This window comes from Camellia sinensis, chromosome 10, assembly GCF_055761805.1.
Source record: "Camellia sinensis isolate YWXY chromosome 10, ASM5576180v1, whole genome shotgun sequence".
Taxonomy (NCBI): Eukaryota; Viridiplantae; Streptophyta; class Magnoliopsida; order Ericales; family Theaceae; genus Camellia; species Camellia sinensis.
In genome coordinates this window covers 122,379,665-122,407,532 of record NC_138970.1, presented here as the reverse complement: position 1 = coordinate 122,407,532, position 27,868 = coordinate 122,379,665, and the positions used below count along the sequence as shown (strand labels likewise).

The window sequence follows — 27,868 nt, the reverse complement described above, 5'->3', positions numbered from 1 at the left end:
AAAAATATTGTCAAAATTGACATAAATAGTAAAATTTATTCTATTTCGCAAAAAAATTTACTGTCATTCTCCTGTCAATCAATTAGGAAACATACAATCGCTACCAGTTCAAAAACAAATCACAAAAAGACACAAATATCATAATAAAATTACTTCGTCGTCGTCCACAAAAAAACAGAATACATATTACAAAGAGCAACCGCAAGAGGCAGAATTCAAAAACAAATCACACAAGAACACACTCCCAAAATAAAACTTTATTGTCAATCTATCAAACAAAAACAAAGTATATATTACAAATCACATACAACAAAAACAAATTGAAGAAAAAAAAAATGTAATCATCAAATTCAACATATCAACTCAAACAACAATCAAACAAGTGATCCAATAACTGATCCGAGCAAGTAATCCAATAAAGTGATCTAACTTCACTTGATCTTAACAAAAAGGCTTGCAGCTAACCTTCCCAAAAGATCACAATGACATCGTTGGATTTTTTGCCATACACCACCTAATATTCATGTTAAATAGTTTGGTTTTAGGATTAAATTTAATGGATAAGCCAAAGACCTATTTATGAAAAGAAATAAACACATGAAACAAAATCACTTAATAAAACAAAATTTAATGTCAAATTCATTAAAAAAAACTTCACAACATTGAAAAAAGCTTGTAAAAACAAAAATGGTGGACCTGCTGCTTTCAACACTGTTGGCAACCGTTTTGGTCCCAACCCAAAATAAATTTTGAAAGGAAAATGGCCCTTTTTGAAAACCTAAGGCAACTACAAAAAGCCTGGCAACATTGGCAGATGGGTAAACAAATCATAACCAACTACTATGCAAAATCTCCTGGAAAAAGACCAATATAACATCAATGGGAAACAAATAAACTAAATAATCACCACCACAGGCATTCTCAATTTGCTTTCTTCCTCTTCTTTGACTTTTTGCCATAAAATTGACCTTTCTTTTTTGACGACTCTGCAAATGGTTTCCGTTTCTTGCCCTGCCGTTTTGTAGACACCAGCTCAGCCTTGCCATCTACCCCAGGCAAGGACATGTCTTCATCATCTTCTTCATATTCTTCATCATCTGAACTGAGGATCAAGTCCTCCACAACATCTTCATCCAAAGCTGCCTCTTCCCGTGCCTCCTTTCGTCTCTTCTTTTTCTTCTTTTCCTTCTTTTCAGGATGCATAGTCCTGCAAGGCAATAAAGCACAGCGAAAATATAAGCAAGAAACATGAGGGAAAAGGAGGGAAAAGGGTATAAGGGTAATTTAGTAATCCTACTTGGAATCACTTCCAGGTAACCACAAGGAATTAAAGACAGCAGTGCCTTCTTCATTCCTAATATCATTATCATCATCTTCATCATTTTCTGACATCTTACTTCCAAAGGCAGATGAGTGATCACCCACAAGAACACTGGAAAGCACAGTCCATTATTATAAAGTGGCAACTTAAACAATATATTAGACAAAACATAAAATTTGACATATAAGATGGTTGTGAACCTGGATTCCATCAACGAGTCATTTCTTTGCTGTGCTCTTTGGCGTAAAGTAGCAACATGCTGCGACAAAGGGCTTGCACCAGACTTTTTCTCATCCTACGGCGACATATAAATTTAAGTTTCAGTTAACCAAGAAAAGTATCAAATAAACATGACAAGAAAATAAGCAATTGCAAGATACACGAGCAAGCAACATCACAGTAAAATAAGCAACCATTAAACAATCATATTTAAGCACTTCACTTGTTTGGTTCGTCAATACAATCAATAAGGCACAAACACCCAAAGCAAGTATAGATCACAAAACATTTGGCTATACATCAGACACACCTAGACATTAGCAAAAAATAATATGCCTTTTCGTTGATTAGCAATCCACCAAACTCTCCATTGTATTCTTAGTCAACATGAATATAATAAGCTAAGTTCACATTTTAAGGAAACAATCGATAACTTCGACAACACAGCCATCTCCCATGCCAAACACCTCTTGGGCCTTGGCGCAATGAGCAAGGCACAAGGCGAAGCATGGGCTTCATCAAAGCAAGGCGCACCTTGTCGACAAAAACAGATAGTTTAGCATAGATAAATAATTCAAGGTTCAACACAAGGAAATCAAATAATTCAAAAGCAAATGTACCAAAAGAGCAAGCCTTGTCAGATTGCTTACCAATCTAGGGCTTAATTGTGAGCAATCAGATTTAAACCATATCAATTCTCCAGCAATTGTACCAATAGAACAGCAAGAACCTCTAATCAACTAGCGATCAGCGAAAAAGAATAAGAAGGATCTCCCGCCTAGGCGCACAAGGTGAAAAATAAAGTGCTGAAGATGGGAAGGGATGGGATGGGTTGGGCCTCTTGCCAAGGCGCGCATTTATCAAAACTCTCCCATGTATCAAATATTTGTACACTAAATAAATAAATTTAACATCTATACATATATCTGCATCCAATAGGCCTACTATCACAGGACGACTCTTTGGCACAATGGAACTTTGTCCCATGTGGCAATTGAATTCCACCAAGTCCAAGTTTGCCTTAATTTTTGACCATCCGAGTATTGGAGATCATCAACCGTTTGACATAAGCAAGCCCACAAAGTTGCCACCAAGAACAAATCCCAATAAAGGAAGGTCCACATCTTGAATGCCACCAAAGACCTCATGTCCCAAGGTACTCCACACACAGCAATAACTGCTTCATAGCACCAAGCCCATCACAAGCATGACACTCGCCCAATTGACTTTCATGTAGTGAAGGCACCAATCCACAAAACTGTGCATATAATGCCAACAGGAAGTGTTGCTCACAACTGAATATCCCGAGCATGTCACAACACCACTGATAAGCATGCTAGTGCCACAACCACCAAAGTTGCCCAACCATGTGCTAGCAAAGGCTCTTAACCAAGTCGAAAAACTAAATAAAATCCAATTAATTCTATAATAGTAGCACCGGATCTCAGTCTCACCCACAAATAACCTCTCTATCATTATTCAAAACCTCAAAACAGAATCTCATCTCAAAGTTCACCAACATGAAACCAATTATCAAAATTTCTTTTCAGTTAGCTTGGAAACAGAACCATTTCAGAAAGTTTCAGAAATGTTACTGAAATATATGAAAAATGACAAGAATTTGGAAACAAAAGAAAATACTTCAAAACAAAAACTAAAGCATACTTAAATGCTAATACATTCTTACTATTTAAATAATTGAAATGTTGAGGTCTATGAACATAAGAAGCTCATAACACAAAAGGCTTAATGGTTTAGCGAAGGGAGTTTTTCATTGTGAGAAAAAATATTAAAAAATGCAAATTTTAGTAGCATCAAGGATAAGATAAGAAAAGAAAAGAAAACTACAAGTAACAATCTGTGTAAAGAAAAAGTACTTTTATGCTAACAAAGAAAAAGAATAAGTAAACTAATCATCCTGTTTTTATTTTCTCATCTCCATCCCTTTCTCCTTTCTAATTTCTCAAATTATCTAATAAATTTAAGATTTTTCTTTGTTTTCAAATCTTTGAAATAACCATTGTTGGATATTCCTAATAGGTGCTGAAACAACTCAACATTTTGATACGTCTTTTAGTGTGCGGTGAATTTTGGTGGAAACATTGGATTTTTAGTATTCCACTAATGTTTCGTTTCCGTTTCTTAGGAAACAAAAACATTTCAGCCATTTCAATGGAAAAGAAACGAAATTTTATTCCTTGCTTGAAACAATTATCATAACAAATAATTATAATTACACGAGTAGGTGGAAAAATTCCCATTTATGTTTTGGCACACTGTTGACTCAACTGTACTTTTAAGTCTAGATAGGTTTACTCAAAAACTCAATCTGACTTTTCTAACACATAGAAGCCAACATTTTCTAAATAAAAAATAAAGAATAAAAATAAAATTGAAAAATGAAAAGGATTTGTTAACAGGTTAAGGCAAGACCTGCCGATCTGAAATTTCTAATTTTACACTGGTCACCAACCGGACATAAGAACGTATAACACGTACTGAAACATGACAAAGTTGTAAATTAAACAAGCCAACCCAGTTTTTTTTTTTTTTTTGATAATTAACCAAACTTTATTAGAAAAGCATCAAGAAGATGCAAAAAGATACAAAACTGAAAGCCACCACGGCTCAAAGAATTAACAAATCAAATCCTCCACAAAATCTAAAAAAGCCAAAATATCAGGATTGACCAAGTGTGTCACCCAACTATACAAAATCGTAAGAAGACGACTCTCTAACCAAGGGACTGAACGAGACGCTCCTTGGAAAACACGCCTATTACGCTCCAACCACACCAACCATAGAAGACAATGAGAAGCGAGCATCCACGCCTTCCGACGCCTCCTCCCAACTCGACCCCCAGCTCAGCTTTGCATAACTGCCTTAACTGACTGCGGTTGCACCCAACCCAAGCCAAGCCAAGCCAAGCCAAAAGGTTGCAACAAGCAGCATCCAAAGACGGGAAGCGATCGGGCAATGAACCAACAAATGGTCCACCGACTCTACAACACCACAACACCAATTGACCAAAATGTGGCCACGACAAATCAAATTATCCAAGGTCAAGATACGTCCCAACATGGCCGTCCACACAAAAAAGGCCACCTTGAACGACGTACCTGACACCCAAACACATCTCCAAGGGAATACAACAGGCTCTACATGAACAAGCACACCATAAAACGAGGATACAGAAAACTTTCCCTTAGCCCTAGGGCAACCTCACACCAAAGAATCCTGCCCAACCTCCTCAACACGCAATGCATATAAAAACCCAACAGCTCCAAAAGTTGATCTTGCTGCCAACCCTGTACAGCACGGCGCAAATGCACATTCCAAATAGTCGAATCCCCGTGCCCAGATCGCATAGCACCTATCCGCAACTCCGTATCAACGGCAATACCAAAAGTCAAAGGAAACTGCACTTCTAAGGAAAGATCACCACACCACCTATCCCGCCAAAACCAAACTCTATCCCCCACTCCTACCTTCAGCTTAACCCTCCTCCAAAATTCCTCCCACTTCAGCCAAATCCCTTTCCATAGACCAAGACCATGGGACTGCCCCACCTGCCTTGAACACCACCCTCCCCTCCCTTCACCAAACTTGGCTACCACCACCCTCCTCCAAAGACAGGTGCTCTCCTCCACAAAATGCCATAACCACTTGCCCAACAAAGCCACGTTAAACACAGCCAACCTCCAAATCCCCAAACCCCCATTCACCCTGGGGCTACAAATCCGGTCCCAAGCTACCAAATGATAGGAGTTGTCCCCCCCATTACCCTATAGGAAATCCCTCTGCAACTTCTCAATCCGCTGCGCCACTGACACTGGGATCACAATAACAGACATAAGGTAAGTCGGGATGCTGGATAAGACACTCTTAATCAAAGTCTGTCTGCCACCTTTAGATAAGTACTGCCGCTTCCACCCTGACAACCATCATTGCACCCGATCCACCACCCCATCCCACACTCCCTTGGCCTTGAAGGACGCCCCTAGAGGTAACCCCAGATATGATACTGGCAAAGATGCCACTTTACACCCCAGGATAACTGCAAACACCGGTGTCCGTGCCACCTCCCTACCTGGAATCAATTCCGACTTGGCCAGGTTCACCCGAAGACCCGAAATTGCCTCAAAACACAACACACATCTCAAGTGGCCAAGCTGAGCATCATCTGCACCACAAAAAATAAGCGCATCATCTCCATAAAACAAATGGGATACTGTCAAAATTGCAGGAGCCATACCCACATCAAACCCCTGCAACAGACCTCCCTTGTTAAAACCTACCACCTACTTCACCTACTCCATTACACCTACTCCACCCACTTCACCTACTCCACCACCTACTACACCTACTCCACACACTTCACCTACTACATCTCCTATATAAAGAGCCCCTCACCATTTGTAATTAATAACATACATCAATCAATAATACAATTCTCTATTTCCCTTTATACATTAAATTTTCTACATGGTATCAGAGCAGGTTTAGAGCCTAATATTTTCGCTTCCCCGGCGGGCGGCAACCTCACCTTAGCCGCCCGCCGGACCTCAACCTATTCCGTTTATTTTCTACACATACCTTCCCATCATTGCCCAAATACTTTCAGACTATGTCTCCATTGTGAGTCTTGAGAGCCTTGACAGCTTTACCCCTTGATACACCTGCCTGTGTCATCACCAAATCAATGTCACGTGGCTCCACCCCAGTCTCGTCAATCTCTTCCTCTTCCTCATCCACTTGTGCTCCAGTAGCAGCAGCAGAAATGAGAGACCGAGAGAGAGCTTGAAATGATGCTATGTTTGCAAGAAGTTAATGTGGAATGAAACTGTTCTTCCAGATTTGAAGCACCAAGGATGTTGCTTGACTATGAGAGAAGGGTCAACTTGGCTAGAAAAGATGAGATGCCCAAATCAGAAAAAATAAGTGATAAGGCATCTGAGAGTATTGGTGTTGAAGGCCTTGGGGAAATCACTCCTGAAGCTCAACAATACATTTTAAATTTGCATTCTCGTCTGTCTTCTTTAAAAAAAAAAACAACAAAGAAAAAGGAGCTGCATGAAGTCAAGAGGAAAACTGCAGCTCTTCAAATGCAACAGTTTGTTGGAGAGGAAAAGAATGATTTGCTGGATTACTTGAGGTCACTTCAACCGGAGAAGGTGGCTGAGTTATCAGAACCAACATGCACTGAGCTGAAGGAAGTGATCCACTCTGTCATACATGGTCTACTTGCAACCCTCACTCTGTCATACATGGTCTACTTGCAACCCTCACGCCACCCTCTTTCTCTCTCCTCAAAACCCACGCCTTCTCACATGTTCCTCACATTATTTCCTTTTTGCTCCCAACCCTCCTGTCCCATTATTTCCTCTCCCACATGCACTTTATGCTGAAATATTTCTTTTTTAATCAACCCACTCCCTCTCTCTCTGGTCCCTTTCTCTTTACTCATTATTCCCCTTGTTCCCCACTCTCTCAGTATATATATATATATAAAACCCATCATTTATTTTATTCTTATTTTGTACAAATCCATACCCACTCTAATTCATACCTACTCATTTTTTAAAACGCATGCTGATTCACGCTACCCCTACTTTCCCTTTATTTATTTTATTTTATCAAACAAAAAAAAAAAAAAACAACAACAACAAAAAAAAACCATCCATTCTTTAGAAATCTCTCTCAGATTCTTCTCTCTACAACCCAATTCATTTTCTTATTATTATTAGAGACTGAACCCTCCTCGGGCCACCCAATTCACTTTTCGTATTATTATTATATACACTTTTTCATTCTAACATATTTTCCACCGCCCAACTTTTCCTTGAACCTCAACTTTTTATCTTTTCTTTTAAAACAAACAAAAAAAAAAAAAAAACAAAACAAAACAAAACAAACCTTCTATTCATTCCATCTAATTTTTCTGCTCAGTCTTGTACCTTCCAGCCATTCAGATTTGCACAATACACTCATTTTATTTCTATCGGGACTTCGCCCTGATCATAATTTTACACCAAAAAAAAAAAAAAAAAAAAAAAAAAAAAAACAACAAACCACAAAACAAACAAAACAACCACACCCACAGTGGGATTTTTCTTCTCTACTCTGCTGCCGGTCTCTTCTTTTTGCCTCCGTCCTGGACGGCCCTTGACGGTGGTGCCTCCGTGCTTCCTAGCCCACCAAGCAAGTTGCCTCCTCCCTGCTCCTCCACTACAGCATATGGCGGACCTCCAAATCGGAACATCACGGTGGCCTTCCGCTTCAGCTCCTTATTTTCCGCCTTTAGCACACTTAACTCTGCTCGCGCATCCTTATACATGCGCTGGAGCAGAGCCAGTTGGGCGTTTAACTGCTGCACCTCATTTGTCCTACTCTGCAGCCGGTACGACAGGTTTGTGACCGCCGTCATGGTCTTCACACATGACTTCAAAGTATACTGATTGGCCTCAATATCAGTTTGCACCGCCATTTTTTGCTCCACCGACCGCATCGGAAAGTTCAACGGAGCAAAACCAGAGGCGCTTGGTTGAGGTTCACTGGCCACCGCACCAGTTATCTCTCTTGTTGACTCGTTGAGGTCGGGAAAGAGAGTGAGCAGATCACGGGACGAAGAGGCTATATTCTGGGTAGCTGAACGGGAAGACAAGGCCATTTTCTGGGCAACAGAGTGTTCCAGAATCTCTTTCTCAAAAACGGAAGAGGTTTTTCAAAGGATTTTCGCAGGTTTTTTGTCTCAGCCTCTGCCTTCGCCTCAGCCTCCGTCTTGGTTAAATAGCCAAGGCAGACACACGCATCGCGCGCCACTTGACGCCAGACGACAAAACGGGCGCGCAAGCCAATGTGGTGACGCGCCTCGCCATCATGTCCGGCACACCTTTTTATGACTTGGGCTCGCCTTTTGATGGCACGTCTTTTTATGGATTGGGCACGCCATTTGATGGCACGCCTTTTGAAAGATTGGGCACACCTTTTGAGGGTGCGACTTTTTAGGGGTCCGACAAGACTCTGTAAACTGTCCCGACATTGATTCCGGTTAGCTCCTTCATGGGTTCGACAAGACTCTGTAAACTGTACCGACATTGATTCCGATTAGCTCCTTCATGGGTCCGACAAGACTCTGTAAACTGTCCCGACATTTTGACAGATTGGGCACACCTTTTGAGGGTGCGACTTTTTAGGGGTCCGACAAGACTCTGTAAACTGTCCCGACATTGATTCCAGTTAGCTCCTTCATGGGTCCGACAAGACTCAGTAAACTGTCCCGACATTGATTCCGGTTAGCTCCTTCATGGGTCCGCCAAGACTCTGTAAACTGTCCCGACATTGATTCCGGTTAGTTTCTACAAGGGTCCAGCAAGACTCCGTAAACTGTCACAACAACTGTCACAACATTGTCTGCTACAACGGTCCGACATGACCCCATAAACTGTCTTCTACATCGGTCTGCCATAACCATACAGTCTTCTACAACGGTCTGACACGACCATACAGTGTCTCCTATCCATTTTTATTTTATTTTATTTTTTATGTTTTGTTACTCTCTCCAAACTCAAGTTGGTTGGTTCCTATCCCCCTTGAGTTTGCGGGGGGCTGTTAAAACCTACCACCTACTTCACCCACTTCACCTACTCCATTACACCTACTCCACCCACTTCACCTACTCCACCACCTACTACACCTACTCCACTCACTTCACCTACTACATCTCCTTTATAAAGAGCCCCTCACCATTTGTAATTAATAACATACATCAATCAATAATACAATTCTCTATTTCTCTTTATACATTAAATTTTCTACATCCCTGCACCGCCTTAGATAACAACCGCCCCAGTGCCTCCATCACTAAGATGAACAACAAAGGAGATAACGGATCCCCTTGCCGAAGCCCTCTGTAAAAAAGAAACCCACTGGGGACCCATTGACAAGGACCGACATCCGCATTGTGGAGATACAAAATTGAATCCACCTCCTCCATCGATCCCCAAAACCTAATCTGTGCAACATATACAGTAAAAACTTCCAATTGACGTTATCACATGCCTTCTCAATATCGAGCTTACAAACAAGCCCCGCCCGCCCCTGCCAAATTTTAGAACCCACACATTCATTCGCCAGTAGGACCGCATCCAGAATTTGGAGACCACCCACAAAAGCATTCTGAGACTCAAAGACCACCCGTTCCAACACACCACGTAATCGATTCGCCAACACTTTTGCCAAAATCTTATACACACTACCTAAAAGACTAATAGGCCGAAAGTCCCGAATATCCTCAGCCCCACCCTTCTTGGGAATCAAGACAATAAATGTGGTATTGAGGCTGAGCTCAAATTCCCTTGTTTGATGGAACTGCTCAAACATGGCCATGACATCTACCTTCACCACCCCCCAACACTGCTAAAAAAAGGCTAAGGAAAAACCATTTGGACCCAGCGCCTTATCACCAAGCATACTCCGTAAAGCCTCAAATACCTCATCTTCTACAAAAGGCCGTTCCAACAAACAACTATCGTCCTGGGAGATAGCATCAAACAACACCCCATCCAAGCCCAGTCTCCACACCTTCCCCTCATCCCGAAATAAATGCTCGTAGGAACCCACAATACCTGCGTTAATCTCCTCGGAAGATGAAAGCTCCACACCATTCACTCGCAAATGGCCTATCTAATTCACCTTATGATGAGCATTTGCCATACGATGGAAAAACTTAGTATTGCGGTCCCCATTCTTCAGCCACAAGCATCTAGATTTCTGTCGGAAACTAATCTCCTCCATCCGAGCAACCTGGGCAAACTCCGCTCGAACCCTCTCCCAACGAGCCAAATCCGCCACAGACAATCCCCCCGCAATCTCTATTGCATCCAGCTCCTGCAATACAGCCAACGCAGAGGCCTTTTGTGCCTCCAGGCGGCCAAACACTTCCTTATTCCATTACATCAGATCGGTCTTGAGAAATTTGAGTTTCTGCGAAAGACGGTAACTAGGCAAGCCTGACACAGAATACCTATCCCACCAACCTTTCACCCGCTCCGTAAAACCCTCAGATAACAACCACATATTCTCAAATCGAAATGGTGCTGGACCACTCCTAATTCCCCCACTATCCAATAAGACTGGCCAATGATCGGATACAGGCCGCAACAAACGGACTTGAGACACTTGTGAGAAATGCTCCTTCCACTCCCCTGTGACTAAGAATCTATCAAGACGAGACATCGCTCCACCCCCAGACCACGTATAGCCACCACCCTACAATGGTAAATCTACTAACTCCATCTCATCGATAAACGACGAAAATGCCCGCATAGAACTCACCACCAACCTGGCCCCCAACTTCTCCCCCATACTCCTTACCACATTGAAATCACCGCCTACACACCACAGAACCCCCCACCGGAAGGCAATGCATTGCAACTCCTCCCAAAAGCTCGGACGCTCCCCACCACGAACCGGCCCATATATCCCTGTGAAGGCCCAACGAAAATCATCCTCGACACACCGAAAAAGACAAGAGATCAAGAAAGCCCCCACCTCTTCCTCCTCCTTCACCGCCACCCTCCTATCCCTACAAAGAAGAACTCCCCCTGCCACCCCTAAAGCCGGCAGAAAAGCCCAATCCACAAACCGACCACCCCACAACTCCCTAACTAACTGCCCCTGTAGACACTCCAGCTTAGGCCTCGTTTGGGAACAGGCTAATTTAGTAACTTTTTAGCTATTTGGATAAAAAGGTAGGTAAAAAAAACTTGTATGTTTGGGATGACTTTTTGACTAATTACGAAAAGATGTGCAAAAAGTAGAGAGAAAAGAGAATCTTTGACTTTTTTGTATGGGTTGTTGGCTTTTTGGCTAATTTAATAACTTTTTGGCTAATTGGCTAAAATAGCCTCTTGCCAAACGAGGCCTTAGTCTCCTGAAGGCACACCACATCTGTCCTTGCACTTTTGAACACCGATTTAACCAACACCCTCTTCTCCTTATCATTCAAACCCCGCACATTCCAAGTCAAAATCTTTAACTACATTGCAACAACTGGTTTCCGCAACCCTTCCTAGCACCTCGCCCATCTCCATCCTTACCTCGATCATAATTAATGGAGCACTCCAGTTTCCGTAATTCCCGAACACCCTTCCCATTGTTTTTCATAGGCTTCTGCACTTTTCGTATAGGAGCACCATCCCTCCATTACTCCTCTATAGCTGAAAATAATTTAAGAGCCTCATTCTCGTGCCCTTCGAAAGAAACCCCAAAAAATTGGCTAACCTCATTAATACGAGAGAGGACCCATTCCGAAACCTCCTCTGTACTCGGAAACCCATACCCCTGAAACTCCGTTGCTGACATTGAATCACCATCCTCATCCACGACATCCTCTCCAGCTTCCCCAGTACCGACAACATTAGGCAGGACCACCGAGGCCATCTCATCTGCCATAACAGTCCAGCGAGCGTCATTCGGCAGTGCCTCCGGCTGTCGCCTACCCTGAGAACCCGCCTCGTCACAACGCTGCTCATCTGCAATGGAGCCAGCGTGATGTGAAGGAGAAACAGCATCGGCAAGGAAAATCGACTGCTGTGGGCCCCCTGGCCGATCACCGGTGTCCCTCCCATAAGCTCCCGTCTCCGCCACCACCACCCCAACACGAAGCGAGGCGAAAACCCGACTAAGCTTCGGGTTGGCTTGACTGGGTTTGCCTGAAACACTTCCCTCTGGGTTGGGTTGGCCTAACCTTTGCTCAAAGTGACCTATCTCACCATCCAGGCCCAAATTAGTAGTCATTTTTGTGTTGGCCTGCCATTGCTAGCCCTCTGGAATTTAGGCCTTCGCAAGGCCCACTTGTGTGGTCTTAAAACCCCCTTGTAAGCCCACACCGTGGCCCAACTGAACTGAAGGCCGTAGACGACGGCCCCAATATATAGTCTTTCCCTCAAATTTACGCAGATATTCCTTCACCCCCAAAATCTTCGAGATTCTACGATTCGATCGTCGTGAATCACGGCCTTCCTTTCCAAGACGAAGATGCGCCCCACCATAACCGGCAGCACCACTGGCTCCGTCGTCAGCCCTTCCTCTACCCACACCGGCAACGAATAATTCCAGACCCCCATCGGACTGAGATACGCAGTGGTGTGTTCTCCGAACCCCTAACACACAACTGAATTGAGCCCAAATTACCAATGACTTGTCAGCCTCCACATAACCGCCACACTGATCGCCGATTTGACAAAAAACCTCCGCCTCCACGAAGATGAATCGGCAAGCCCACCACTCGGATCCAAACCTCCTTTTTTGGCGACACCGTATTGCCCGACGCACAACACACCAGAGGCATCCACCATTCCAAAAGCAGATCACGACCACCGATAGTCCATCGCCGCCGTAATAACTCCTCTGCCTCACCTCTAGTGGGCAGAATAAACAAGAAAGCCTGATCTTCGATGGCTCGAACCTCCACCTTTCCCGAAAGCTTCCATCACCGACTAACCCAATCTGAGATAGCTGCAAGGCTAGTCCCTTTGCCACCCATCTCCCGAAGCTGACCCACCAGTGATCGATCCAACAAATGAAACCAGTCTATTACCACCGTCGTGTGAACTGCCTTCACCCCTCCAACCACACCACGATTAGACAACACTCCTGGCCCAATAGTGGGAAACACCTTCCCCTTCAGTCCACCATTGCGCCTCACCCATCCACCCCCTAACCCAAACCCTTCAACAACCAGAGCCACATCCCCCCACCCACCTCCAAATTCCAACACTGGGATGAAAATTTGTTCCCTACGGCTCCCTACCGTCACTACTATTTGAAACGAAGAAAGACCTCCTTCCTCCCCTCAAACCCACACTACTACACTGCGACTGCCCCCACGAAGACGACCCAGAAATCTGAGACCTGATTCCCGTGATGCCACCCGCATTTTGTCCACAATCCATCTCGCTTCATGACCAATCAGCACTACCGCCCGTCTAAGCCCCTGACCCTGCTCTACGATCGATAAACTACGACGCCCAATCGAGTCTACCGACGACTCTTCCAATTCAAAAGACCGACCACCGAGGAACAGAATTCGCCAGCGAGGTCCAGTTGTTGACCTTGCAAGTAACATAATTATCTCCTAAAATCCCGGAGCATTTTTGGATAATTTCCTTTTTTTCTGAATTCAATTCCCCAAAGAAAACCTCCACAATCTTTTCTTTAGAGTAACATTTAATGCAAGCAAAGCTCAATGTAGAATGAAAAATAGCCAAGCCAGTTATTTGTCAACCAATAAATCTCTTAATTAGTTCTCCCATTTTATGGCAAAGAAAAACTACAACATCAGTTGACCAAAAAGGCTATTTGAGAAAATGGATTAAAAAAATAAAGAAATAAAAGAAAAAAGGGAAAATGGAACCATGGATTTGCAAACCTCAAGAAAAGATGCTGCTGCAGGATCATTTGGTAAAAATGAAATTGAGATACGTTTTTGATTTGTAAACTCAGCATTTGCCTCAATCTGTAACATGAAACAGGCAAGACATTAATGGTGCCATCCATAAGCTTCAGACATGACAATAATGGATTGATTCAGCTATGAAATACAGAAACAGTATTAATAAAAAGAGCAGGAATGAAACTTTCTTTTTATCTTTTTTTCTTTTCTTTCCACTTTTTATACAAATCCACTTCTGACACATCTTTATCACAATTGACATTTAACATTGCTGATGTTTCCTCTTAAGAATATATACCTGACGAATGAGCTGCTTCATTTCTCGACGGAACCTCTCAACTTTTGTAGATTTGCAGAAGTTTCGCAGTCTCACAGCAGGAATAAAAGACAACTCAAAGAAAGCAATAGAATAACTCCACTGGGCTAAATGTTCAGCAAGCTCTTCAACCACAGAAAAAACACATGCCTCTTGAAATGCTCTCGTCTTTAGGGTTGGTTTGCTTACCTGCCACCATGCAATTCTCCATATTCACATTCACCTAAAACAGAATTTGCTACAGTGCAATTAGCAAAGAAAAGAAAAAGCTACTAAGTATTACCTTCAATATGGTACGTAGATCAACAGCTTTGCCAACATCTCCAGTAGGGGGTCTATTCAATTCTTTCATCTCTAGCATGTCTAAAAGGACCAAAGAAACAGGTATAAATGTTCCAGTGGAAGCAGCTATTCGGTTGAGCATCCTGACACAACGCAATCTGAGGGGAAAATATCGAGCAGTTGGAACTAAACGGGCTACCCCAGAAATTATTTGTGCTAGTGGATAAGCAAGTGGCCTAAAATCAGCTTCTGAACCATAGGCACAGATAGCTCCAGTCCAGAGCTCAAGGCAATTCATATACTTCCATTCATAAACCTTTCGGAATGCTTCCTACAAAACAATCAGGTTTTAGTCAAGGATCATATGAACTAAGACTAAATTTAAATTAGTGAAATGCAGTAAATTGGCTATTGTTAGAGTTTTTTTTGTTTTGGGTGAATAACTATTGTTAGAGTTAGTATCAGAATTTTATTTATTTATTTATTTTTATTAGCAACATTTATATTATTAAAACTGAAAGAGAATAGAGTTAGTACTAGCATTACATTCGCAATTTCATGACTCGTAAGGTACAACTCAAGTCACTACCATGAGGAGAGCAAATTGTACTGCCTACATCACCTGGGAAGTTTGATGGCAGTGCAATTTGCTCTCCTCATGGTAGTGACTTGGGGACCAAGTTAGGTCAGGCAGGCTAAACAAGTCAAGGTTTTCTAGCTTGGCTGACCATGTCGTGAACCATGGTAAACCAAAACTAGGTGCAGACAGCAATTCCAGGAAGTCCCACAATCTGGTCAACCATAGTAGAAGTCTCAAGAACCCAGATGGCCAGATCACTGTACGGTCAACCATCCTAGTAGATGTAGTCAACAATGACGGCCTACAGTCAACCATGACATCGTATGGTTGACAACACTTGGAAAAATTTCGAAAGTACAACCATTAATTAGCCGTATACGTTGGAGCTATATACACTAAATGCCCCCATATGGTATGATCTGATGAGAAAAAGCTCTTTAAGTGTGCATATACACTCTTGATACTCTCTCAAACACATCTCATAGAGATTTACATCTTTGTGTGACAGTGAGCCATTGTACCTTCTTGCTATAGATAGTTGTATACACTAAGCGTAGGTGCCATCACACGCCTATGCTTTACACCTCAAATAGAGACACTACGGAGCTATCAGTGAGCTTCTTGTAAAACAGTTCTTAGGATTGTGCTTTGGGCTGAGCCACCAAAGAACTATATGTGATCTTCTTTGTTGAAGTATTCATAGAATTATGATTTGGCGGTCATTGGTTTTGGATTGAGCCACTATGAAGCTATCAGTGAGCTATTTGTTTTATTGTTCTTAGGATAATGTTTTGGTGGTTGTGATTTTGGGTTCAGCCAAGAAAACCCTAATTTTATTTTTTGTGATTTGATTTGTATGTTGTAAAGGTTATGTGATCCTACAGAAAACTTATGGGTGTTGTAAAGGTTTTGGGTGAACCTAGGAAAAACCTGTTAAGTTAGTGGACTGCACCACCAAAGGAACTTGGGACTGGATGTAGGCACATGGGGTCTGCCGAACAACTATAAATACTTGCGTTCATCATTTTCACATACTTTCTCTTCACCTAAGAAGCATGGACACGGACACGGACACGGACACGTGACACGACACGAGTACGACACGGATACGCCGACACGTTAATTTTCAAAAAATGCAGGACACGACACGAGGAGGACACGCATGAAATATATAATTTTATATATTTATTATATGTTATATATATATATATGAATATATCATTCAAAGATAATAAAAAATGCAATATGACACTAATTCTTATAAATTTATATGGTTTTTATTTTATTATTGTATCTTAAGTTATTTTATTCAAACTTATAATTAGTTTTACGTATGTCTAATCGTTAGACACGTGTGTTTAAACGATTGACACGTGTGTCCTTCAAGTGTCCAAAGAGTGTCCAAGTCTTTAAACAATAGGACACGTTTTGAAGAGTGTCGGACACGTGTCCTGAGAGTGTCCAAAGAGTGTCGGTGTCCGACACGTACCCGACACGGATACGTCACCTTCCTAGAAGTGTCCATGCTTCTTAGCTCTTCACTCTACATGCTTTGAATGTATGAGATAAATGCATGATTGAATATGCTAATCTTGGGTTCATGAATGTTTGGATATGACTAGTTGATGTATATAATTAAATGATTGAAGCTTAATTATAAAACTTGGTGAATGATATCAAAGAGAACAATCTAATATCACCATAATTAAGAAAGTGGTTGGTTGGACTTGTAGTGAACAAATTGAATATAACCCAAGTCAACCAAAAGGCTTAAGTAGGGGGATTGGGACTCCAATAACATTCTAAGGACATTTTCAGCTACTTGGTCAGCTTCTGTTTCATAGAGTAAAACATTCAAATAAAAATACCAACATAACAAGTCAAAGAAATGATACTAAACAGACAGGTGTAAAGTTCAGACGTAAAAAAATGTTAATATGATCATGAAAATTAAAAGTTTCGAACCACAGAATTCACGACCAAAGGATTTGGAAAATATAAGCATGAACTCCTAGGGGAAAAAAAATGTGCACGACTACAGAAATACGAGGAAAACACAAAATATGATACCTTAGTTTTCATTGTAAGTGCCTCCTGCAAAATCATTGCTAATTGCCTTATAAAAACAAAAGCATGTTGATATGCAGTAGGAAGGTCCACCCCCAGAACTTCAGTGACACAATTCCCAAGAAACTGAATGTGCTGTAATTTTGATGCATTCACAAATTGGCAACTCAAGACATAGGCTTTGTATATCCCTTTAAAGCATTCATCTAAACAATCAGAACCAAGTCGGATGCATAAATCTCTTATAAATAGAAAGGAGACAACTGGTAGTGCACCTCCCCCAATACCCCAGAAGTGAAGAAGAACCTGAAAAGCCAAAATATTGGAATCTTATTTACCACTTCAATAGAAGTATTCAGTTAAAAACGCGGCTATGATTTCACTTCAACATACTCTGCACTATACAGAATGCATGCCCATAAATATGAAATGCAAAATTAACAAACACTCAACCCTTTTTTTTCCCCCTTCTTTTTTTACTACTTTCCCTTCTTTTGACTTTTGAGGGTGGGGGTCCAGAACTGTGACTCTTTCTTTTTTCATTTTTTGTCTTTTTGGCCACATTAGTGTGATATTTTATTCTACCAATCATATCACTTGCATCAAAAGATTTTCAAAAGGATTAATACCCAAAAAAATGTTAAGAATTCAATTCCAGATTGTCCAGACAAATTGATTTTGGCATTAATGAAGCATATAAATTGCATTGGGTGACCACAAGTGGAGTAATAAGCATAGGAACCACACATGTCCATATTAACAACGAGATATATTAAACCAATTCAAGATACATCAAAATCGTGACTCTACCATCAACCCTTCTTGATGCATCCAAAGCAGTGAAAATTATTTAACTGGATGGGAAAATTGAACAACTCAAAGCATACCTTAATATACCTCCTCAAGAGGCTGGGGAAAGTAGCCAAAAGTATTGATGAATATCTCAGACGTCTTAATGTGAAAGATATCATTTCTGTGTCAGTCATTTGGTTCAAGACATGTAGAGCATTTCCAAGGTATGATTTCACCAAGTGGCTATAGTTCTTCCATTGTCTTGTGCTCATCAGATCTGTAATTGTTTCCTTCTTTCCTCCAGAAGGTGGGAGTTTTAACAATGCTCGAAGAATTCCATCCATTTCACTTAAAACAAATAACATTATTTTATTGAACACACTGCTAGACATGATACTAAACTTTGCCTCATCCTCACCATCGTCACCATAATGGCAAGCAGTACGAAAAGCTCTCATAAGAGAACGAACTGCCCCTAAGTTTGAATTTTTTCGGATTGCATTACACCAAGAATCAACCATTGCACTAGTTATAACATTTTTGGAAGACTTTGCTTCCTTATCTGCAGTTCTAGCCAGATGTTTTATATCATGAGCCTCAGTTTCTTCATCTTCTTGCATTTCCTCATCCATCTCTGTTTCAATATCTTCCTGTAAAAGTTAGACCAAAGTTGAGAATACTAACCAGCTAGCAAACACATCAGAAGCAGTAAGAAGCTACAAACTCACATCAATGTCCTCGTCATTGAATTCTAGAAGCTCCTTGTCATGCTCTTTCAGAAACTGGAAGAAATCAGGGTCCTACAGAAAACAGTTGTTAAGACTTCACGCAAAATAGAAGAGCAGAGAGGACTGTAAGTAAAAGACTGCTAAAAATATCCCAAGCAACCTAAGCATTTCCTCCTTCAGGAAAGGGGTGTTTACAGTAAAAAAGTTGCTCAAGAAGCAAAGAAGACAACTTTCAATCCATGGAGCTCTCTTTAAAGATGCAGATTTCACCCTCTCCTTGAGTGGCTACACTTCCTCCTTGAGGTCTAGATGAAACTACAGTCAAGTAACATTAGAATTTTTGTAGTTATAATTTTAAGATCAATTATTTAGTCATTATAGCCCCGTTTGGTTGTCCGGATTTGATGTAAGGGTTTGAGGAGAATATGTAATACCTATGGATAAAAATGGAATATAATATGTTGTAGGATATGAGATGGATTATATATATTGTGGGGTCATTTATACTATGTTTGGTTAAAACAAGATATAGGATGGGACAAGAGAAAAGTGATTATTTTTTACCTTTCGATGAAAGATTTCCTATATCCGACGGTGGGGGATATTCAATACCATAGGGGCTGGTACTGCATATCCCCCCTTTTGATCATATACTATCCGGACTCCCTATATCCGGAGAAACCAAACACGAGATATAGGGAGACAAGAAAACATGTGGCACCCACATCATATTATATCCGGCCTCATCCTCGTATCCGCCCCTCATGTACATTAAACAAACAGGGCCTATGATTGTATAACTTTGGAATTTGTTATATAAAATTAGGTTCAATGATTGTGTTTAATTTCAGTGATTTTACATACAATGGTTATGCAATGGTAATCTTGGTACATGGTTTGATCATTAAGATGATTGATTCATGCTTAGGGAAGACAAAACGTTCCACAGCCCTAGTTTTATTGTAGACGTCGCATTCTAATCAAAGGTGATCATACCTAACAATCAAACACGTGAATCTTCTTGAAGACTTAATTGAGGCTTGTAGCCCCAATGAGTTATAATCATATTGTTTATGTAAATTCCCGAAATTGATACAAAAACCCTCGTTACAACTTACAAGGCTAGTGGCGTATTTGTAACCTTACGTTTTTCTCTACTTGAATTCCAATTTGGTTTTAGTTTTGTTCAACTATTGCCTTCAATTAATTTAGATTAAAATCAAACATTCTCTTCTTTCGAATTAATAAAGAATTGATTTACGAAATTAAAACTTGACACCCAGACCCAAGTACTAGACATAAATCAATCAAATATCTTCAATGGTGAGGACTAACAATAGCCGCAGCAAGATTTAGATTCGGCTTTCACAAACTTATGGTACCAACCCGAGCCTCGAGAGAGAATGAATAAAGCATTAACAATAAATGAACAGAAAAAATCAAACCCATCCAATGTCTAAACTAGAACTCAAGCATTCACTTCTTGGCTTGGGATTTGTAACAACTCAAATGAAATTATCTTCCCTTTCAAAATAAACCAGCAAAAAGCTGAAATAAGCTTTGCAGTCAAATATATATTTATAAAGCATATGATTTTACATAAATACATGCATGTTATAGTGAGTTCTGACCTTTTCTTTAAGTCTCTGTAATTGCAGCTTGTGCTCGCTTGCTTTTTCCTGAGAGTCCGACATCTTATCGGTCATATTGTCTTCTTCTTCTTCTTCGTGAACAGTTTCATTCTTCAATTTCTTGGCTGATATTTGAATGAAGAGTTCAATACATTATACTAAACCATGAATACAGAAAAGCTAGTAAATAGGAAATGAAAAGTCATTTTAAAGGAGAGAGAAAAGGACCTTTGCCTTTCGCTCCCATGGCGACACTGAAAATTAACAACGACGACAATGAGAGAAGCAGCAGCGTACTCTCTCTCTCTCTCTCTCTCTCTCTCTCCGCTTTCTTTGTCTGCTTCTTCTCTTTGCTTCTAACGTTTATTAGGGTTTTTTTTTTTTTTCAAAACAACACGGTTATATTAAACTTCAGAAGAAGAAAATTGTTAAAAATTATAGAAAAATGCTTGGGAGCACTAAAAGGGGATCACTAAAGGGAGCACTAATGATGTGGCAGTGGACCCCGCCCACTTTCTATGCCTTGTTTTTATTTTTTTATTATTTTTTTTGTCATTCCCAATGTATTAGTGCTATTAGTGGTGTATTTTTTAGTGGTCTAAATCATTGTTGAAAATTATACTATAACAACAGTGTTAAATTTAGTGAAATTTTTTTTTTTTTTTTATTGGTGAGAGATTTAGGTTGCGTTTGGTAGAGTTTTGTACATATGATTTGTGAGTATGAATTGTATTTTGAGTTTATGAGTTGTAAAATTATGATTTGAGTGTAAAAAATTTGTTTGGTTATGATTTTTAAATAGAGTGTTGAATTGAGCGTGAAATTTAGTTTTGAAAGTTTGATTTGACATGTGAAGTAAGAAAATTTATTTGGTTAAGAGTTTTGGAAAGAGTTTTCAAAACTTAATTCAAATTGCTATAACTCATAACAAAACACACTGCTTTCACACTATTGAAAATTCTGATCAACACTCATAACTAAACTCCTTTTAAAATTCAATTAAAAAAATTTATTATTAACAGAAAATAACATTAATCAATTTTTTAATTGAAAATATTACAAAGAAAATAATTTTTTTTCAAATAAAAATTCAAAAAATCTAAATCATAAATATTTAAATAATTTAAATAATCTAAAAAATTTAATAAGTAAAAAATTAAAATAAATATTCAAAAAATTTAAATCGTAAAAATTTAAATAATTTAAATATTCAAAAATTTTAAATAATGTAAAATGTTAATATTTTAAATTTAAAAACAACTATACACTCAAATTATAACCAAACACATAAAATAAAATTCAATTAAGAAATTATTTTTAAAACTCATAACCAAACACATAATTTGAAACTCCATACTACTTTCACAACTCTACACTCAAATCGTAACCAAATACATAGCAAAAAAATTAAAATATTTAAAAATATTTTTATAAAATAGAGTTTGAATCTATTTTTATAAAATATTTTAAAATTTAAAAAATTAAAATCATAATATTTTGAAATTCAAATATTTAAAAATATTCAAAAAAATAAAAAAATCCTAACATATTTAAATATTTAAATATTTAAAATCTTAACAAAATTAAAATATTTAAAAAATTAAAATATTGATTTGAATTGAGTTGAGTTTTGTAAAGAGTTTTGAATTATGTGTTTAGTTATGAGTTTTGAAAAGTAATAATTATGTTTTGAATTGAGTTTTGAGAAATATGTGTAAAATTATGATTTGAAAGGTCAAAACAAACAACACACTCAAATCAATGGGTGAAACTATAATTTGAGAGTTGTGCCAAACGAAGCCTTATGTTTTGTGAAATAGTTTGGTAATAGATCATTTTATTTATTTTAGAGGATATTTTATTTTTAATTTTACCCTCTGATTTATATGTTTGGCTTTTTTTTATTGGTTGACTTTTTGTTAATTATCTGTTCAAATTTATATTTGTAACAGTTTTGATAAAGGATGAACTGCTCGAGCAGTGGAGTTATCGCTCGAACAGTGAATTGATTTAGTATCTCTTCTATAGGTCTAAGATTTTGAGAGAATGAAGTTTTCGCTTGAGCGATAGAGTTATTGTTCAAGCAGTCTTTTTTCTCACACTACTCGAGCGCAAGATTGATCGTTTGAGCGGTGTGTTCGGATTTAGCCGAGTTAAAATCACTTTTGCTTCACTTTTTTCACGCTTTATATTTCTCTGTCTTTTCCAATTCTGAAAAACTATAGCCTCAAGTCTTAGATTCCATCATTTTTACAAAGAATCCATCATTGATCATGTATTAGAAATGAAGAGCAAGCATAGATCAACATCTTAACCGATTAGTTTGCGCTCTCCTTGAAGTTTCTTGTCGGGTGTTCATCTTCTAACTCCCATCTTTGAGGTAGGGGTGTTTTTACATTAATATATCTATGATTTGAAATGTATATGTGATATTTTCTAGTTATATTGATTTATGAGATTGTAGATATCCCATTTTGACCGATTCTAAGACTTGAGCACTTTCTTTTGATTACCCGATGATGAAAACAAGAATGTGTTTTTCACATAATTCTCTATAAGAAATATGGAATTTGTGTTTCATTTCCAAACCTAAGCCTGTTTGTCCAAGTGTTTAATTTCCGTTCAAAACTCTCTTTCGAAAATTTCTTTATACGTTTTTGTTCCGAATATTTTCATAGTGTTCTGAGGCTCATTTTTAAACTTCAAAATGAAACTTTTTCTAAGAAATTAAGCAAAGAGCAGTGTGGAAATAGGAGAAAATGATGATAATTCTGTCAAAAAATCCTGTTTCGTGCAAAATAGTCAACCGTAGCCAAGGCCAACTTTTTTAGCCGGTTAGCTAATAAATTGGCTAGTTGGCTAATTTCTCTGAAGCAGGGCAGTTTCAACAAAATACTTGTTGAATGCGTTTAGGTCATGCCATACAGCTGTTTCTTAATAGATTCATGCACGAGGCATATATCTACCCTCCTCCGTTATCCTTCTTTGGAATCCATTGTTAAAAGGGGGATTGTCTTATTCCCAAAAAATGGCATCAATTTTCAACCACCCTTGTCATCTCATCAACCTTGTCTCTCACCTTTTTCATTGAGCCTGCATTCATTATCTATAGAGAGGATTAGAATGGAGAGAGGAAATGAATTGAAAAGATGAATGAATTAAGAGAAAAGGGAGACATAGAGAGAAAAAGAGAGAAGTTTTCAACATTTGAGCTAGAAGCTTCCATACACTGATATACCATCTTCCATATATCAAAATCAACCCATAAATTCAGTAAATATAGAGACCCTAATTTTTGTAAATAACTTTAAATCCCTAACCTTGAGTCTATTTCAATAAAACCCTTGAATTTTTACTTAATTGCGTTTTAAACCCTAGAATCGAGAAGCATCGCTGATTAATTCGAGTAAACCCTGATTGATTCCAGTAGATTAGCAATCACCTTTAAAACCCTATTATTAATTATTAGACTCTATAATTATAGATTAATTACTTTAAAATCTTAATTCCTGGTAACGCCGTTTTCATTCGGTTTCTCGCATTTCTTTGCACTTTAATTTAATGGGACCTAAATTTATTATTTTAATTATTTTCTAATATTATTATATTAATAATAAATATCAAGGGTTCATAAATTTATACCTGGTCCCTATATACTTCTATTTTATTTCATCTCAAACCTTAATTGTAATATTTTATTAATTAATGTACTTGTGCCTATTATTTTATGTATATGAATACAAATATCTCATATATACATATATATATTTCTTGGAGCTCAAGTAGCTAGCCATGTGATGGATGAAGGCCTTGATGGCACTTTGACAAATTTGCACTTAGGGAACTTAGTCCCTAAGAAACCTCTCAATCCTTTCTACATATATATGCACACTTCTCCCTCTCATTTTAAACAATTTTCAACCATGCATTAGAGAAGTAAGAGAGAGTGATCTTGGAGAGAGAGAGAGAGAGAAAAGAAAAGAGAAGAAGAAAATGAAGAATTGGGCTGAGTCTCGTACAACAAAATTAAACCTACATCACCTCTTCTCTCAAGTTCTTTTACTACTTGTTTTTCCCCTCCTAATACATGCTATTTGTATATATATGTTGCAGTCTAGGCCTATACTCTTGTATAAATGTATATTAATCAAGAAATTGTGTGTTTCTCTTTCTTTCTTAAATTTCCAGCAACAAATATTTTCCCTCTCTTGAATTTGTTTTCCTATCAAAACTCCATAAACTCAAATTCTATTTTTATGGGGTAATATTTGGTATTTCTAGAGTATGTGATAATTTTGGTAGGACCTAAGGATGTATTTTTATAACCTAAACAATTTTTCTAAGTTTGTTACTCACAAAACCAGAAAAACAGTCAACTTTCTCTAGTTTTAGAAAATTCCAGAAAATAATCTTGAGTCCACTTTTATGTAAAAATCTTAATCGTGGTGTTATATTTCAACTAAAATTTGTTTGAACTCAAGAAAGTGAGGGGTTTGAGAGAAAAACCGATTTGCATAATGGTTAACGAATTTGGATAGATCTTTGTAATTTTGAATTATCTTGAAATCTAAAATGCCTATCCTACTTTTGTAAATTGAGTTTGAAACTAGACTTATTTATCTACAAACTCACATGCGGCCAAGTAATTGGGGCCAATAAAAGTTTTTTTTTCATAATTATTTTCAAATTGGTTCAAATCTGAAAATCTGAAAACTTGTGTTAATGTGCTCTTATTTGGTTTGCAACTCTTATATTCTATGTTTCTTGAATGTTTTACTTTTGATATGTAATCTATAATAAATTGTGAATTTGCTTTACCATGAATAAATTACTTGTTGTTTAGTTTGGATTCATAATTATATTGACTATGTTTTGCTATAACGATGAACATAATGCCCTTAATAAAGGAAAAATCAGATGGGATGGTAATGGGTTGTGATCATTGTAGTGAATTTTATGAGATAATGAATGATGGATTCAAGAGTTTGATATAGTGGAATGTGTTCCATTTTTGTGAAGTCTTGCACTAGCGTGTTTTCGAACCCTATCATGACACGGGAGGTATTCTGGCTACTTAATAGAAATGGAAAGCATAAGGGTGGTAGTGAGGGTCTCACACAGGGAGAGTATCCCTGGAAGTCCGTTTCCTTGGGTTAGACCGTGATGTCACCACTCGAGTATGTAACCTAGGTGCGTGGGCATCATTAGTAATTGTGCGGTAAACGACGCACTGGTGGTTATGTGGTAAGCGACGCATTTGTATTGTATTAACCAAAAGGGAGTCAGAATTGCCCGCGGGCAGTGTTAGTGGTTGGGCAGGAACGACATCCCGCGGGGAGTTGACTATAACTAACTTAATTGACTATTATTCGTGAGAACTGAAATTTAATTATAAGCTTTGTTTAATTATTGTTGTGACAACCCAACTCTGTGCTATGCTAATTAATCTTAACTATGCTTATAATTATGAGCTTGATATGATTTTTAATATGCGTTTGTGAAATTCTATCTGTTCACCATAGGAAAATCTGTTTAACTTTCTACTATAGAATTTAAATTGGAGACCGTAGAGGTTTTAGAAACTGAAATTGACTATATTATTGTAGTTGACATGATTTTTAGAGTCTATGGTGAAATTTAATTAGAAATTGATTCGGATCACAATAATTAGATTCAGAATGATTAAATTAGAGCATTGTTACTTAGCCTAATCAATTTGATTAACCAAGCCTATAAATAGGCCTATATACACTAAATTCCTCCTTTTTGAACTCACATTGGCTGAAAACACATTCTAGAGAGAGAGAGGGCTGGTTTAGAGAGAGAGAGAAGCCATCCTTGTATATTTTTGCAAGAGAATTCAAGATTTGAAAAGCTAAGCCCAAGAACTAGCTAGAAATTGGAAGATTGGAGCCTCTAGGTGAGTAGTCAGACATGTAATTATGAATTTGAGTTATAATTATATGAATTCAAGGATAAATTGTAATGAAGCATATGAATTGAGTTGAATTTGATGAATTTGAAGTCAATGTAACCATGCATGCAGAAAATTGCCATAAATTTGCATAATCTAGCATATAGTATGTTAATTATGAAAATTTGAGCATCAAATCATACATGCCTGCATAAATTTAATGAGCTTCATGATTTTGAGCATCGTTTATGCCATTTGAAGTGGGATTGGAGTCAATGATTGATATGCACGAAGGATTCATGAAGTTATGAAATGTGTATGAAGTTTGAATGCACAAACTATGGCCATACCAAGAAGAATGAGAAATAATTTGGAGAATTAAGTAATTGGTCTCAATTATCCATGTTCTCATGTCATATAATGGTTTTCCATGTTTTTGTATAAAAAAAATGAGTTTTGAACATTTGAAGATATGTTTTGAGCTTCAAACACAGTTTTGGAAAACCCAGAATTCGGCTTGTCCGCTCGAGTGAGGAAAATGTTGCTCGAGCATGGAAATTAAGCTCCTAGAAGTTTTACAAAATCTTACAGATCGCTCGAGTGACCAAAGTGGTGCTCGAGCGAGGACCCTTTTTACTTAATCTTCCGCTCAAGTGACCGTTGAGCGGGAAATTCAAGCAACCAGTACTTTTGTAGACCGCTCGAGTGATAGAAGTTACGCTCAAGTGACCTCCTTATTTTGAATCCCCGCTCGAGCGAAGGAAGCTATGCTCGAGCGAAGGGCCCTATTTCAAAATTTTTGAAAAGGCGTTTTATGTTTCGTTTTCTATTCTTTTTCACTTCTAAGCACTCTTAGACATGAATTGAGTACACTAAATGAATTAAAGAGCATGGGAGAAGTCTAAGAACATTACACAAATTAAAAAATGAATTGAATTGTATTGTGACCCAATGTGTTATGAATTATGTAGGGTCAAGTGTAAGGGCGAATCAAGCATAGGAACACAGTGAGTAATATCTTAGTAAAGATATTTTTGTATATGTATTATTTCCTAAATGTTGCCTACGTGGTAATTTCTAAATTTATGAATTTGTACTATGAATGAGTATTCTATCTGCCCGTTTCGTGAAAGAATCTGCAAAGTGAATGTTGTGAAAATGGAAAATGGGCCTAAGGCCGTTTGGTATATTTGACAAGGACATATATTAGGCCTAATACTGTTTGGAATGTTTAACAATATTGACTAAAAGTCATCTTATGCATCAATTGGGCTGAAGGCCGTTTTGTATGATTGATGAATGGACCAAAGATCGTTTTGAATAAAGAATTGATTGGACCAAAGGTCGTTTTGAGTATGAATACGGATGTGACCATAATTATTTGCGCATAGCTATGAACATGAGAATGTTGGACCCAAGGTTGTTTAGTATTATGATATGAAGGACCGATGGTTATTGGTACATGGATTCATTAAACCTGAAGTTGGTCTATGAATGAGTATTAGACCCGAGGTCGTTTGGTATAGATGGACCCAAGGTCGTTTTGTACATGAATATGATG

At 38.5% G+C, this 27,868-nt stretch overlaps 1 protein-coding gene across 1 annotated transcript; it reads right to left on the bottom strand.

The window, feature by feature from the left end:
- Positions 1–598: 598 nt before the first annotated feature.
- Positions 599–20,806, bottom strand: LOC114286022 (Noc2p family). The gene is made up of 11 exons (XM_028229107.2): positions 20,622–20,806; positions 20,394–20,518; positions 18,763–18,834; positions 18,130–18,684; positions 17,246–17,548; positions 14,597–14,926; positions 14,296–14,502; positions 13,974–14,060; positions 1,522–1,616; positions 1,298–1,432; positions 599–1,207 (listed from the first exon to the last, which is right to left on the bottom strand). Exons 1-11 carry the CDS (start codon positions 20,638–20,640, stop codon positions 922–924), a joined length of 2,214 nt encoding a protein of 737 aa, XP_028084908.2. The 5' UTR covers positions 20,641–20,806; the 3' UTR covers positions 599–921.
- Between the last annotated feature and the right edge of the window lie 7,062 nt (positions 20,807–27,868).

What these genes read in the sequence shown, in the direction of transcription:
- LOC114286022 (XM_028229107.2), bottom strand. An exon ending in CACTTACAATGAAAACTAAG is followed by an intron (nt 14,927 to 17,245) that starts GTATCATATTTT and finishes ATTGTTTTGTAG; the next exon opens with GAAGCATTCCGAAAGGTTTA. An exon ending in CAGCAGCATCTTTTCTTGAG is followed by an intron (nt 1,617 to 13,973) that starts GTTTGCAAATCC and finishes ATGTCGCCGTAG; the next exon opens with GATGAGAAAAAGTCTGGTGC.